This window comes from Primulina tabacum, chromosome 13, assembly GCF_025594145.1.
Source record: "Primulina tabacum isolate GXHZ01 chromosome 13, ASM2559414v2, whole genome shotgun sequence".
NCBI lineage: Eukaryota > Viridiplantae > Streptophyta > Magnoliopsida > Lamiales > Gesneriaceae > Primulina > Primulina tabacum.
In genome coordinates this window covers 27,909,025-27,923,579 of record NC_134562.1, presented here as the reverse complement: position 1 = coordinate 27,923,579, position 14,555 = coordinate 27,909,025, and the positions used below count along the sequence as shown (strand labels likewise).

General features: G+C 40.8%; 1 protein-coding gene across 1 annotated transcript; it reads left to right on the top strand.

Annotated features, from left to right (window-relative positions):
- Positions 1–10,042: 10,042 nt before the first annotated feature.
- LOC142521973 (uncharacterized) lies at positions 10,043–14,203 on the top strand. The gene is made up of 4 exons (XM_075625145.1): positions 10,043–12,828; positions 12,943–13,167; positions 13,826–14,069; positions 14,177–14,203. The coding sequence occupies exons 1-4, from the start codon at positions 10,043–10,045 to the stop codon at positions 14,201–14,203; spliced, it is 3,282 nt and encodes a 1,093-aa protein (XP_075481260.1).
- Positions 14,204–14,555: the final 352 nt, after the last annotated feature.

Here is a 14,555-nt window from a genome sequence, read left to right as displayed (position 1 = left end):
TTAGGGCTTAAAAATATAGAGGCAATAAAACGGTACGTACTTAAAAGGATATTTGGAAATTAAATGTAACGTACCGGGCTCAGGCCGGCGCTTGAGCTCCTATAGAAACTATGTTGTAAAATGAAAATGATTTATCAAGTTGTTATAAGAATATATTGTAAGACTTTATAAAACATGTCTCATATTTCATTTTCGACCAATACGAGACAAAAATATCACGTATTGGCTTGATTTGAAAATTTTGAAAAGTTGAAATAAGTTTTGGTGATTCATATATATCCGCGTGCAGTAAATGTGAATTAAAATTAATTTAAGAGATTTAATAATAAATCAAGAATTTTAAAACTTTGGCCTTAAACCAATGGGTGTTAAAAACAGAATGATATAAGGATATGTATTTGGTCAAATCATATAGATAAGATTGAGCTTCTAGAAAATCTAGCTCGACCAGCTCGAGTTATGTACCGGCTTGACATGTCATCTTATCATCTTGATTTTATTCTACCTAAATTGATGCATTAATTTAAATCTATTGAGCCGAAGATTTTTTTAAAATAAAAAACTTAGCGTCTGGTAAAGACTTAGTGAAGATATTAGCAATTTGTTATGTTAAAATATACTTCAGCCGAATATCTTTCTTCATCACATGATCTCGAATAAAATGATGTTTAATGTCAATATATTTGGTCCCAGAGTACATCAATGGATTATAAGTTATAGCAATATCACTTGTCTTGTCACAAAACATAGGAGATTCAGAGGACCAGATGTCATAATCTCTGAATTGTTGAATCCAGAGTAGCTAGGCATAGAGATGTCAATGGAGCGAGTATGAGACGGGTATGACTAAACCCTAAGACCCGTCCCATGAAGAAAACTTTGACCCATTACTCGTCTCATCCCGGTTAAATATTCTTCGGATCCGCCCCATCTCGAATACGAAACGGGACTGGGTAGACCTGTGAAACCCGTGATACCTGATTTTTTTAAAATAAAAACAGTAATATTTCTTCTCACATGACTGAATTATGAAACAAATAAGCCTCTAAATACAACACAATAGAAAATTAATTCATGTTTTTGACCACACTTAATAATAATAAACAAAGTATTTTCACGACATAAAGAATTACATAAAAAAAAGTTACTAGTTCTCCAAAAAAAAAATCTTGACATCCCTAAAAATAAGTCATAACAACTTAAACAGATCAATATAAAATCACCGATTAGACAATATTTCAAACACATTCTTCGGGATCATCTTCCTCTTCATCAAGAATGGTGGGACAAGTTGGTAAACTATTTGAAAATTAACTACAAAATTAAAGAGAGAAAATACATTTAAAAAATAAAACTGTAAAAAAATATAATTTAAAGAGAGAAAGTACAGTAACAAAATTAAAATGAAAGTACAATAACAAAATAAAACTGTGATTTATTTACCTTTCACCTCACCTTACAACCATCTTTGCAAGCACATCAATGCCTCCAAAGTCGAGATTAAGCCTATTAAGATGAGGACCAATTATTCTTCCACTCTTGCTAAAAGCAGATTCAAATGCAACAGTTGACATAGGAATAGCTAAGACCGTTATGATTCAGATTGGCTACTAAAAAAATGAAAATTAATAAAAATAAAACTCTAGAGTATTTATATCCAAATATATGGGACGGGTATTATAGGACTCATGACCTACTCCATACCCGGACGAGTGTGAAAAATTGGACGCGAGACCCGCCCAATGACCCATTTAGTATGACCAAACCCGCCCCATATGCACGGGTCCATTGCGGGTCTGGGTAAAACCCGGAACCATTGACATCCCTAGCTAGGCACAACAACTACCGACAGCCAGATATTCAACTTCAGTTGTAGACGTGACAATTGAGGTTTGATTCTTGCTAAACCAAGAGATAAATCTATCTCCAAGACACTGAATTTATCCTCATACTAATAATGTCAATCTTACAACCCGCATAATCTGCATCTGAATATCAAATCAACTTAATGCTTGAGTCATTCATATATCGAAGACCCACATTAGTAATGTCTTTCAAATTTTTAATTCCACTTTTATGATCGAAAAGAGTTTACAAGGGGAGGTTGAATATACTCATTTAAAATTTTCTTTTAAAATTGAGATGAAATTAAAAGTTATTAGTTGTCAATGTCTTATTCTCGACCAAGTCGACACAACTTGACCACTGAAAAGTGTGGAAAGTCAGGCTGGTGCTAATGAGTTATTCTATATCGATTAAGTAATCTTTTAACAAGTTACAACATATTAATGAACTTAAGAAGACAAATATAAAGATACGTAAAATAAATAACACAAGATATATGGAAGTTCAGAGACTATATGTTAAGGATTGTTTGCTAAGCAATCTTTCGGATGCTTCAAACAAAATATTCTCCAATGAGCTGCAATAGCTCGTATTCTAAGAATATTAACACCGATGAATTAAATCGGTTTGGTTAAAAACCAAGCGAAAAAAACTCGAAGTAATCCTTGGTGAACAAGACTGTTATATTAGAAAACATTTTATCTTATGTAAACTGAATAACCGAAAAGAGACAGATTAGTTTTTGCATTCATTAGTTCAATTATGGTGACAGCTGAACTAATGGGTACTCTAACTGATCCAAACAATTTAAACACAGTAGTTAAACAGTTAAATACACAAGATATGTTTATGGATGTTCGGAGACTTAAACTGCTCCTACGTCACCCCTTCTACCGCCTCGGGTAGGATCCACTAGAGAACTTTGATTTATACAACTCTTTGTACAAACCCACTCAGCTAGGACTTACCCACTGCCTAAACTGAACTCCTAGACTTAGACTGAAGGCAGCACCTTCCAGTCAACACTTCTTTAATGTCTATGTGAGAAAGACTACATACACAAGTTTAACGTCTTTGTGCAATACTGTGTTTGAGTGGATGAGACTGTTTGTGTGTGAGAACTGAAGAAGGATGTTCTCACAAACTGAGAAAAATGCGCTTCTAATCTAAGCTGATAAATCTGTAAAGAGTTCCCTCGACTGGGCCGAATGCTTCTCTTAAGCTGACTTGACTTTTACGCGTGCCCTTTCTTTTCTCTCTTGTGTTGTGTCTCTTATTTGAGTCTTCACTGATCTTCTCTTTATATAGACGGGAAAACTGATCGTACATTCATTGTATCCGTTGCATCTTGAATTTGTTTCTTGGACTTTGTGTTTCGACTTTTCGACTGCCCTTCTGAAACGTTTTGTCTTTAAAGCACTGATGTAACGTCCATTATTGTCATTTGACTGGATAATAGCTTTGTACCTTCTCGTACAGCTGGATTCCACTTGAAGAAGTTTGTCTTCATCCATAACTGAGGGATTCTAACTGATGCTTCGAGCTGATCAGTTGAACTGATCTTTCAGTGAAATCAAGTGACTAGTCAGTTGAACTGATTTCACACTTGTTCAGTTGGACTGATCAGTTGGGTTTCTTCATTAGTTGAACACTCCTTCGACTGGCCAGGCTTCTGAGATATTCCTGCTGAATCACCTATCAACTAGACAATCAGCTGGACTACTCAATTGACGTAATCAGTTAGACTGATTCATTTCGTGCGATCAGTTGAGTCTTTAGTTTTGCGAAGTAAACATCTCCTGAGTGATTCTAGATGCTGCACACTAAGGTGGATTATTAGTAACACAATTAACAAGTTTTGTTATCATCAAAAATCAAGATTACGAACTTGAAAAGTTCCAACAATCTCTCCCTTTTTGATGATTAGAAAACCTGAGCAGTTAAGCGAGATATATTCAGTTCAAGGGTTAGCAAGTTCAAATATCATTAAAGGCTCCCCCTTTATAACTGAATTTAATGAAATTAAAATAATTAAAAACTCCATCTTCAAAACTGAGTTAAAACCTTTTAAAAGAGATGGATAGAATTAGGAAACTACTTTTCAGTTGATGAAAAGGAAAGAGTTTTTCTCAACAACTAAATTTTAAAACTGATTGATAATACTTTTAGTTTGAGAGAAAAACGTAAACGCTCCCCCTCAGAAACTGAATAAAACCCGTATCTGAAAGATATTTATATAGTCATTCATTCAGAGATTATAATCATTCAAGCAATGTAGACAAGAGATGTAACGCCCCAGATTCGACGACTGTCCTCACTGTACGAAGACGAGTCTTTCCAGCGTGCCTATGTCCTCACTCACACGCACCCTAAGAAACTTTCCCAGGAGGTCACCCATCCCAAAATTGCCCCAATTCAAGCACGCTTAACTTTGGAGTTTTTATGTGATAAACTACCGAAAAGAAGATGCACTTTCGCAATATAAGTAGTACCAATCAAATCTTTTAAGCACTCTTCAACTGTACAGTCCATTACATTGAACAGTCTCGGAATCCCTCTCATTCCCGTGTGGGATCGCTTCATTCATGTTCTCTCCACCTAGAAGCCTGCTAGGAGCCGCTCATTGTCCGTGCAATCTCATGGCACAGGCGATCACCCCCCGCCCTCTTCGGCCCCGGGCCTCACATGCCCACCAGCTTCTGCTTGGTTCGTCCCCGAACCACACCGTACTAAGAGAGGTCGACTCTGATACCAACTGTAACGCCCCAGATTCGACGACTGTCCTCACTGTACGAATACGAGTCTTTCCAGCGTGCTTATGTCCTCACTCACACGCAGCCTAGGAAACTTTCCCAGGAGGTCACCCATCCCAAAATTGCATTAAGTCAAGCACGCTTAACTTTGGAGTTTTTATGTGATGAGCTACCGAAAAGAAGATGCACCTTCGTGATATGAGTAGTAACAACCAAATCTTTTAAGCCCTCTTCAACTGTACAGTCCATTACATTGAACAGTCTCGGAATCCCTCTCATTCCCGTGTGGGTCGGTTCATTCATGTTCCCTCCACCTAGAAGCCTGCCAGGAGTCGCTCATTGTCCGTGCAATCTCATGGCACCGGCGATCACTCCCCGCCCTCTTCGGCCCCGGGCCTCACATGCCCACCAGCTTCCGCTTGGTTCGTCCCCGAACCACACCGTACTAAGAGAGGTCGACTCTGATACCAACTGTAACGCCCCAGATTCGACGGCTGTCCTCACTGTACGAAGACGAGTCTTTCCAGCGTGCTTATGTCCTCACTCACACGCAGCCTAGGAAACTTTCCCAGGAGGTCACCCATCCCAAAATTGCATTAAGTCAAGCACGCTTAACTTTGGAGTTTTTATGTGATGAGCTACCGAAAAGAAGATGCACCTTCGTGATATGAGTAGTAACAACCAAATCTTTTAAGCCCTCTTCAACTGTACAGTCCATTACATTGAACAGTCTCGGAATACTTCTCATTCGCGTGTGGGATCGGTTCATTCATGTTCCCTCCACCTAGAAGCATGTCAGGAGCCGCTCATTGTCCGTACAATCTCATGGCACCGGCGATTATCCCCCACCCTCTTCGGCCCCGGGCCTCACAAGAGATTTGGAAATATCCATTCAGTTACAATAAAACACAGCTGAACAAATATGATGTTTTATTTAAATAAACTTCCTTGTATTACATCTGAGTATATACATCAGTTGAACAAGAAAGATTACTACAACGGTAGCATATTTTAAACAACATCAGATATCAGTTGGTTTGTGTGACAGAACTGGATATACCATCAACTGGTTGCTTGACTGCTTGAACTGCTGCATCGGTTGTGAGTTTATCTTGCTAAAGAAACGAGTTAAACTGCTTGAACTTGACTTCTTAGCAGACTAACTGGTCGAGCAGACTCTGACTAAGCTCAACTGGAATGCAGCTGGTGATTTTAATCATCCAACATCCCAGAATGGATGAGTTTCGTCTGAAGCATAGCTGACCTGATAGGCTTGCAACTGAAGACTTGTTCAAGGATCAATTTAGCTGTGCATCTTTGCAGATGATTCTCAGTCCCCTGCAAACTAATTAAAACCCCTAAGTAAAGAGTCTAAAGAAGTGGCTGCAATATTAGTCGCAGAACCAATCCTCTCAACTCTTTAACAAAGAGCAACATATAAATATTTTCAAATAGTTTTGAAAATCGTATGAGATACTTTTAAATAGATTTTAACACTATTTTAAAGTAATATTTTAAAACACAGTTTTCTTCTAATGTTCTTCTTAGAACAACCCACTCTGATACCAATTGAAGGATCGTTTGCTGAGCAATCTTTCGGATGCTTCAAACAAAATATTCTCCAATGAGCTGCAATAGCTCGTGTTCTAAGAATAGTATTACCGATGAATTAAATCGAGTTTGGTTAAAAACCAAGCGGAAAAAACTCGAAGTAATCCTTGGTGAAGAAGGCTGTTATAGTAGAAAGCATTTTATCTTATATAAACTGAATAACCGAAAAGAGACAGATTAGTTTTTGCATTCATCAGTTCAGTTATGGTGACAGCTGAACTAATGGGTACTCTAACTGATCCAAACAGTTTAAACACAGTAGTTAAACAGTTAAATACACAAGATATGTTTATGGATGTTCGGAGACTTAAACTGCTCCTACGTCACCCCTTCTACCGCCTCGGGTAGGATCCACTAGAAGACTTTGATTTATACAACTCTTTTTACAAACCCACTCAGCTAGGACTTACCCACTGCCTAAACTGAACTCCTAGACTTAGACTGAAGGCAGAACCTTCCAGTCAACACTTCTTTAATGTCTATGTGAGAAAGACTACATACACAAGTTTAACGATTTTGTGCAATACTGTGTTTGAGTGGATGAGACTGTTTGTGTGTGAGAACTGAAGAAGGATGTTCTCACAAACTGAGGAAAATGCGCTTCTAATCTAAGCTGATAAATCTGTAAAGAGTTCCCTCGACTGGGCCGAATGCTTCTCTTAAGCTGACATGACTTTTACGCGTGCCCTTTCTTTTCTCTCTTGTGTTGTGTCTCTTATTTGAGTCTTCACTGATCTTCTCTTTATATAGGCGGGAAAACTGATCGTACATTCATTGTATCCGTTGCATCTTGAATTTGTTTCTTGGACTTTGTGTCTCGACTTTTCGACTGCCCTTCTGAAACGTTTTGTCTTTAAAGCACTGATGTAACGTCCATTATTGTCATTTGACTGGATAATGGCTTTGTACCTTCTCGTACAGCTGGATTCCACATGAAGAAGTTTGTCTTCATCCATAACTGAGGGATTCTAACTGATGCTTCGAGCTGATCAGTTGAACTGATCTTTCAGTGAAATCAAGTGACTCGTCAGTTGAACTGATTTCACACTTGTTCAGTTGGACTGATCAGTTGGGTTTCTTCATCAGTTGAACACTACTTCGGCTGGCCTGGCTTATGAGGTTTTCCTGCTGAATCACCTATCAACTGGACAATCAGCTGGACTGCTCAATTGACGTAATCAGTTAGACCGATTCATTTCAGTGCGATCAGTTGAGTCTTTAGTGTGAAGACCATGCATTATGGAAGTGCACCTAATTGTGGAGGAACTCATACAGCCAAAATCACTCCATTTCAGCATAAATCTCGAGTGAGCACCTTGAACCAAAAAGTGGCCACATTCATCCGGGAGAGGTTAGTGCAATCACCCATTGATTAAGCCATCAGCGTCATTCGTGGAGCCATCAACGCAGCGTCATTCGTGGAGCGACTTCAGAGCTTACCTTGTAGCAGATTATTCGTGCCTATAAAAAGGAAGGCTCCTCATTCGAAACTTGCACATCCAAATTCTCGAAATCCTCTCTAGCAGCACCGTATTCTCGAAGCTCTTCGCCCTCTAGTAACAAAGCTCTGCCGCAATCTCACCGTTCACGTTTACGTTTCCTTGAGCAGTCAGAATACGGTAAGTGGGCTTTTGCTATATATCTTTCTTTGTAAGTGGGTTCTTGATACTATTTTATTTGGCACACTTATTTCTTTTTAAGTGGGCATAATATGTTTCGAAAATAAATTAAACATGACTTTGAAAATTCGGTCGGCGTGATATATTCATTTCCATTTGGTATTGAAATCCCTTGAATTGTTCTTTGTTCGATATCAGTTAAATATGTGAAAGCATGTTTGAATTTTTTTGAAATGCACTGTAATGACTCGATTTAGAAATGGTAAAGGAAATTCCGAACTTTGATATACTTTGTTTAGGCCCTGATGCGGTGGGTTATAATAACCGTTCCTTTGGCCTCGCCCCTTAGAGGAGTAACATATAGGGGACTGATCAGTAAAACCATAGAAAATGAGATGATTTCCAGTGCTATATTCGTATTTGTGTTAGTATTTGATTCAACATGCTTAATATTGAAATTTTGATAATTTATTCCTATGTATATCCTCGATAATGGTCATGCGCGATCGGCCCCCATTTACTGAGTATTTCTCCAAAATACTCACCCCTTACTTTCCCACCCAGATAAGAATGAGAATCAAATTGAGGATGAGGAGCAAGACTACTTTTGGGGATGGTGATGAAGCAGTCTAATTCGGGACCCGTCGATTATTCTGTCTTATGATTTCAGTATCGTGTATTTACGCTTCCGCATGTTTCTATTTCTTTTGAGTTGTAAAGACAGTGAACTTTTGGGAAATTTATGATAATAAACTGGTTTCGGTTTATGATGTACTACGAGGCTAGTTGTTTTTCGATCGTGTGGTTGTTAAACAACGCCGGTGTCATAACCCGGTCTCGGGGCGTGACATTTAAGTGGTATCAGAGCCGCCAGGTTCATAATCCGGTTGGGGAAGAAAATCTTCGGAAATATTTTCGGTGGAATTTTATAAATCGGCCAATGCTATCCCCTCCGAAACGGCCCAACGATCAAGACTCCCCACCCTAATCAGGAGCTACAGCGCGAAATCGCGAAATTCCTTCGTTTAGGCCTCCGAAACCTCGATTTTGCCGTTTTAGGAAAGTTTTGTAACTCCTATAACTTTTCGTAGGAAACTCCGAATTCGATTCCGTCAACTGTTCTGGAATCCTCTGGACATGTGCTTCGAATCCATATGTCTATCCCGAAACTTTCCATTTTTGGAAATTTTCGAAAAGTTTTATTTATTTTCCTTTATTTGACTCTATATGACTCTGATATTTTATTCTGGCCTATTTTTGATATTCTGAGCATTTCTCTTTTTCCAGGAAATGGCTCGCATACGTTTAACTGCCCTTAAGAGTGTAGCTTCTATTACTCATAGAGAGATGTTCCAGCTAGACAGTCCCCGACCTCGCCCGCGCGCTCAGTCTCCTATACGTTTAGATGATTTGGCTCTAGCACGCCACGATAGAACGGTTAGGAGGCTGAGAGCTAGCAATCTGGAGAGGAGGAAGCAAGTGGAGGATCTGACTACCAAGCTATTGGCAGCAGAAAAGAGGATCGATCAGGTATATGAGATGTTCCAACTCGTTAATGAAGATAACGGCGAACTGCGAGAGTCATTACAACTGACGAGGGGCCAAACCAAACAAGCTATGGATGAATTGGACCGACGTACCGTAGAATTGGCTGAAGCTCGTCACGCACGGGTAAGAGATAAGGAGAGAATGGAAGAGTCCTGGAAGGTGGTCATGCAATTGTCAGAAAATAACCAAAGGCTATCAAAGGAGATAGACGAAAGGAAGGCAAGAGAAAAGGCACTCATCCAGAAGGATCAAGCAAACTGCGCGCGTGCAAAGAATGAGTTGGACAATGCGATAGGGAAGATTCTGACTCATAGGGAATAGATTGCTGAATTAGAATCGGAGAATCAAGACCTGCAGATGCAGCTGGCAGAGTTTTTAGACCCGGATGTGCCGGAGGAGGATTCCGAGGAGGAAGAAGCCCCACCTGACGTAGCCGTGGGGAATGGAGAGATAGCAGATTAGAATATTTTAGTGAACCATTTTTAGTTTATTTCCGTTGTTGCTATTCCAGTAAATCCCCATTCAGTTGTTTATGTTTATTTGAGAAATCAATAAAAGTTGTTATTTCGATTACTTGTTGGCGTCAATTTATTTTCGCACAAATTATTCAATGAATTCTATCAGTTTGTGCAACAAATATCTTAGAAACTTGTACGCTTGTAGGAGATGGCCGGAAGACCTCCCCGAAACAATCGCAACCCGCGATACGCAAACGTTAACAACCGCAACAACAATGAGGAAGATCCGAATGCTGACGGCAATCCACCTCCCAGAGTGGGCCTGAGCCAAGTAGATTTAATGGCTATAGCCACCATAGTGGCAACAACTATCCAGGGTTTGGGAAACCCCAATGGTAACGGTAATCAGCAGCCACAACCACCACCGGCACAGAATGGGATCAAGTATCATTATGAGTCCCTTCGTAAGAACCGTTGCCCAGTGTTCAAGGGAGACGCCGACCCTGAGAGTAGCCAGAGTTGGTTGAAAAGCGTGGAAACCCAACTGCGATTGCTAGAGATACCTGAGACACTTAAGGTAGAGGTGATAGTGCCATTCCTGGAGGATAAGGCAAGCAAGTGGTGGGAAACCGTCTCACCTACCCTGACAGCCGCCGGAGCAATCACTTGGCAACAATTCAGAGATGTCTTTCTCAAACAGTATTTCTCAGCAGAAGTCAGACTTCAGAAACTGAGCGAGTTTGAGAACTTCTCGCAAACTCTAGACATGTCATTGGTAGATTACACCTCCCAATTCAATGACCTTGGAACTTATGCCCCGACAATCATGGCAGATGAAGTTCTAAAGATGCACAGATACAAGAAGGGTTTGATCAGCCGTATCCAGTCATCCTTAGCAGTTTACCAACCTACAAGCTTTGCTGATTTAATGGGAGCAGCGATAAGAGCTGAGACGGATATCAAGCGTCGGGAGAACGAGAACAAGAATAAGCGACCTCTTACTGGACAGTCATCTCAAGGGAAGCCACCATTCAAGAGGCCGAATCAGTCCAGTGGACCCTTCAAAGGTGCTTCGTCCCACCCAACTTACCAAGAACCAAAGATGTGCCCCAAATGTAATAATCGTCATTCTGGAGAATGCCACCGACAGACGGGAGCATGTTTCAATTGTGGGAAATTAGGGCATCGAATTGCTAACTGCCCCGAGCCATTGAAGAGAAGTACCAAGCCTAATGCTGATGCTAACCTCAACAAGCCAAGGGAGAATAAGCCCAACGCTCGTGTGTTTGCAATAACTCAAGAAGAAGCAGATGATGCAAACGATGTCGTGGCAGGTACCATTTTTGTCAATGAAATGCCAGCTTATGTTTTGTTTGACAGTGGTGCTACTCATTCATTTATATCTAAAAGGTTCACTAAGAAACTAAGGCTTACACCTGAATTACTAGTCGAACCATTTAGAGTAGCAACTCCTACTAGTAAGACAATCGAAACGCATAGAGTGCACCGAAAGTGTAAAATCTGTATCAATGAGCACCTATTCCAAGCAGAATTGATACAACTAAACATGGTGGAGTTCGATATCATCTTAGGAATGGATTGGTTAGCAAGAAACAATGCGATGGTAGATTGCAAGGGAAAGAGTGTTAGGCTCCGAACCCCGAACCAAAAAGAGGTCGTGTATCATGGCAAATCCAAGAAACGGAAGTCACTTCTTTCCGCATCCCAAGCATGGAAAGCCATGAAATCTGGAGAAGATATCTATCTAGCTATGGTTAACGTAGTGAAGGAGGAGAGTGAACTTAAACCAGAGGATATCCCTATCGTGCGAGAATTCTCAGACGTCTTTCCAGAGGAACTACCAGGGACAGTCCCAGATCGTGAAATTGAGTTCGAAATCAATTTAGTGCCCGGAGCGGCACCCATCTCCAAGGTACCGTACAGAATGGCACCAGCTGAACTTAAGGAGCTAAAGGAGCAACTTCAAGAATTGTTAGACAAAAAGCATATTCGACCAAGTGCGTCTCCATGGGGAGCTCCAGTACTTTTTGTCAAGAAGAAAGATGGGAGCATGAGACTGTGCATTGACTATAGGGAATTGAATAAGATCACTATCAAGAACAAGTACCCTCTTCCGAGAATAGATGACCTGTTCGATCAGCTTAAGGGAGCCACAATATTTTCCAAATTGGATTTGAGAACGGGCTACCACCAATTGAAGGTCAGGGCTGAAGACATCCCAAAGACGGCCTTTCGGACAAGGTATGGACACTACGAATTCACGGTGATGCCTTTTGGTCTGACAAACGCACCAGCAGCCTTTATGGACCTAATGAACAGAGTATTCAAGCCGTTCCTGGATCGGTTCATAGTGGTATTCATTGATGACATCCTTGTCTACTCTCCTAGCAAAGAAGATCACGAAGAGCATCTCCGCCTCACTCTACAAACCTTAAGGGAGAAAGAACTCTATGCCAAGTTCAAGAAATGCGAATTCTGGCTAAACAGTGTATCCTTTTTAGGGCATGTGATATCGGAAGCAGGAGTATCAGTGGATCCAAAGAAAGTGGAGTCAATTCTAGATTGGTCGAAACCGAGAAACGCCACAGACATTAGAAGCTTTCTTGGATTGGCAGGCTATTACAGGAAATTCGTTGAAGGATTCTCTTCCATAGCTGTACCATTAACAAGGCTTACTCAAAAGAATTCTAAATTCATTTGGGATGACAACTGCGAGAAAAGTTTTCAGACATTGAAAGAAAAGCTCGCGTCTACACCAGTGTTAGTCTTGCCCACTGAAGATAAGGATTTCACCATCTACAGTGACGCATCGAAGGAAGGGTTGGGATGTGTACTCATGCAAGAAGGAAGAGTGATTACCTATGCATCAAGGCAGTTGAAGCCGCATGAACGAAATTATCCCACTCACGACCTCGAACTCGCAGCAGTCGTCTTTGCTTTGAAGATATGGAGACATTATCTCTATGGCTCCAAGTGCAAAATCTTCACGGACCACCAGAGCCTCAAATACTTGTTCACCCAAAAGGAATTAAATATGAGACAAAGGCGATGGATTGAGCTGTTGAAGGATTATGACTTGACCATAAGCTACCATCCAGGTAAGGCAAACAAAGTAGCTGATGCTTTGAGTCGGAGGAATATGAGTAAGGTTACCTTAGCTGCACTCTCCGCTCAACCATGTCTGCGAGAAATCGTCAAGTTGAACCAGGATCGAGACCCAGTTCTAGTAAAACTTAAGGAACAAGCCAAGGAAGCAAAGTCTCAAGATACTCAGATCGACGACAAAGGAGTCCTTTGGATGAAAGGACGATTGTGTGTACCAGACATAGATAACCTTCGACAAGAAGTAATGTCAGAAGCACATAAGTCGGAATTTTCAGTCCATCCTGGCAGTACCAAGATGTACAGAGACTTAAAGAAGAATTTCAGGTGGAGTTGAATGAAAAAGGATGTTGCGATATTTGTTTCCAAATGTCTTGTGTGCCAACAGGTCAAAGCAGAGCACCAAAGACCTGGAGGACTTCTTCAACCTCTAGAAATTGCCAGAATGGAAATGGGAACATATCTCCATGGACTTTGTGGTTGGGTTACCAAAGTCTAGACAAAGCCATGATGGCATCTGGGTAATCGTAGATAGACTCACAAAATCTGCGCATTTCTTATCAGTCTGCATGAACTATAATTTGGACAAGCTAGCCACATTGTACATGAATAACATCGTACGATTACATGGGGTTCCAGCCAGCATCTTGTCAGACAGAGACCCGAGGTTTGTATCTCGTTTTTGGAAGAGTTTTCAACAAACCATGGGAACCAAGGTCACCCTCAGTACGGCCTACCACCCTCAGACCGATGGTCAAACAGAGAGGACAATTCAAACTTTAGAAGACATGCTGAGAGCGTGTGTCCTAGACTTTAGCGGTAATTGGAGTGAACATTTTCCTTTGATTGAGTTTGCTTACAATAACAGTTTTCACAGCAGCATCGGAATGGCGCCGTATGAAGCTCTATATGGGCGAAAATGTCGGTCACCACTATATTGGGATGAAGTAGGAGAAAAGGCCATCACTGGACCCGAATTGATCCAAGAAACAGTGGATAAAATCACTATAATCAAGGAGAGACTTAAAGTGGCACAAGACCGACAGAAAAGTTGGGCTAATTTGAAAAGAAGACCAGTGGAATTCATAGCGGGAGATAAAGCATACTTGAAAGTATCACCAATGAAAGGTGTGGTTCGATTCAACAAACCCGGGAAACTGAACCCTAGATATGTTGGACCTTCTGAAATTCTAGGGAAAGTGGGTACACTTGCATACAGATTGGCACTCCCACCGAGTATGTCTAGAATCCATAATGTTTTCCATGTGTCACAACTAAGAAGATATGTTTCGGATCCAAGCCACATCCTCGAAGCTGAACCACTCCTAATCGGGGGAGACTTGAATGAAGGCCTTACTTATAAGGAAGTCCCGATCAGAATTGTGGATGCCAAAGACCAAGTGCTAAGACGACGAACTATTCCATACGTCAAAGTACAATGGTCCAATCACACCGAAAGAGAAGCCACTTGGGAACTCGAAGAGAAATGAGAAACCATTACCCTTACCTTTTCGAAGGACAAGATAATCCAAGTTTCGAGGACGAAACTTACATTAAGGAGGGGAGAATGTGAAGACCATGCATTGTGGAAGTGCACC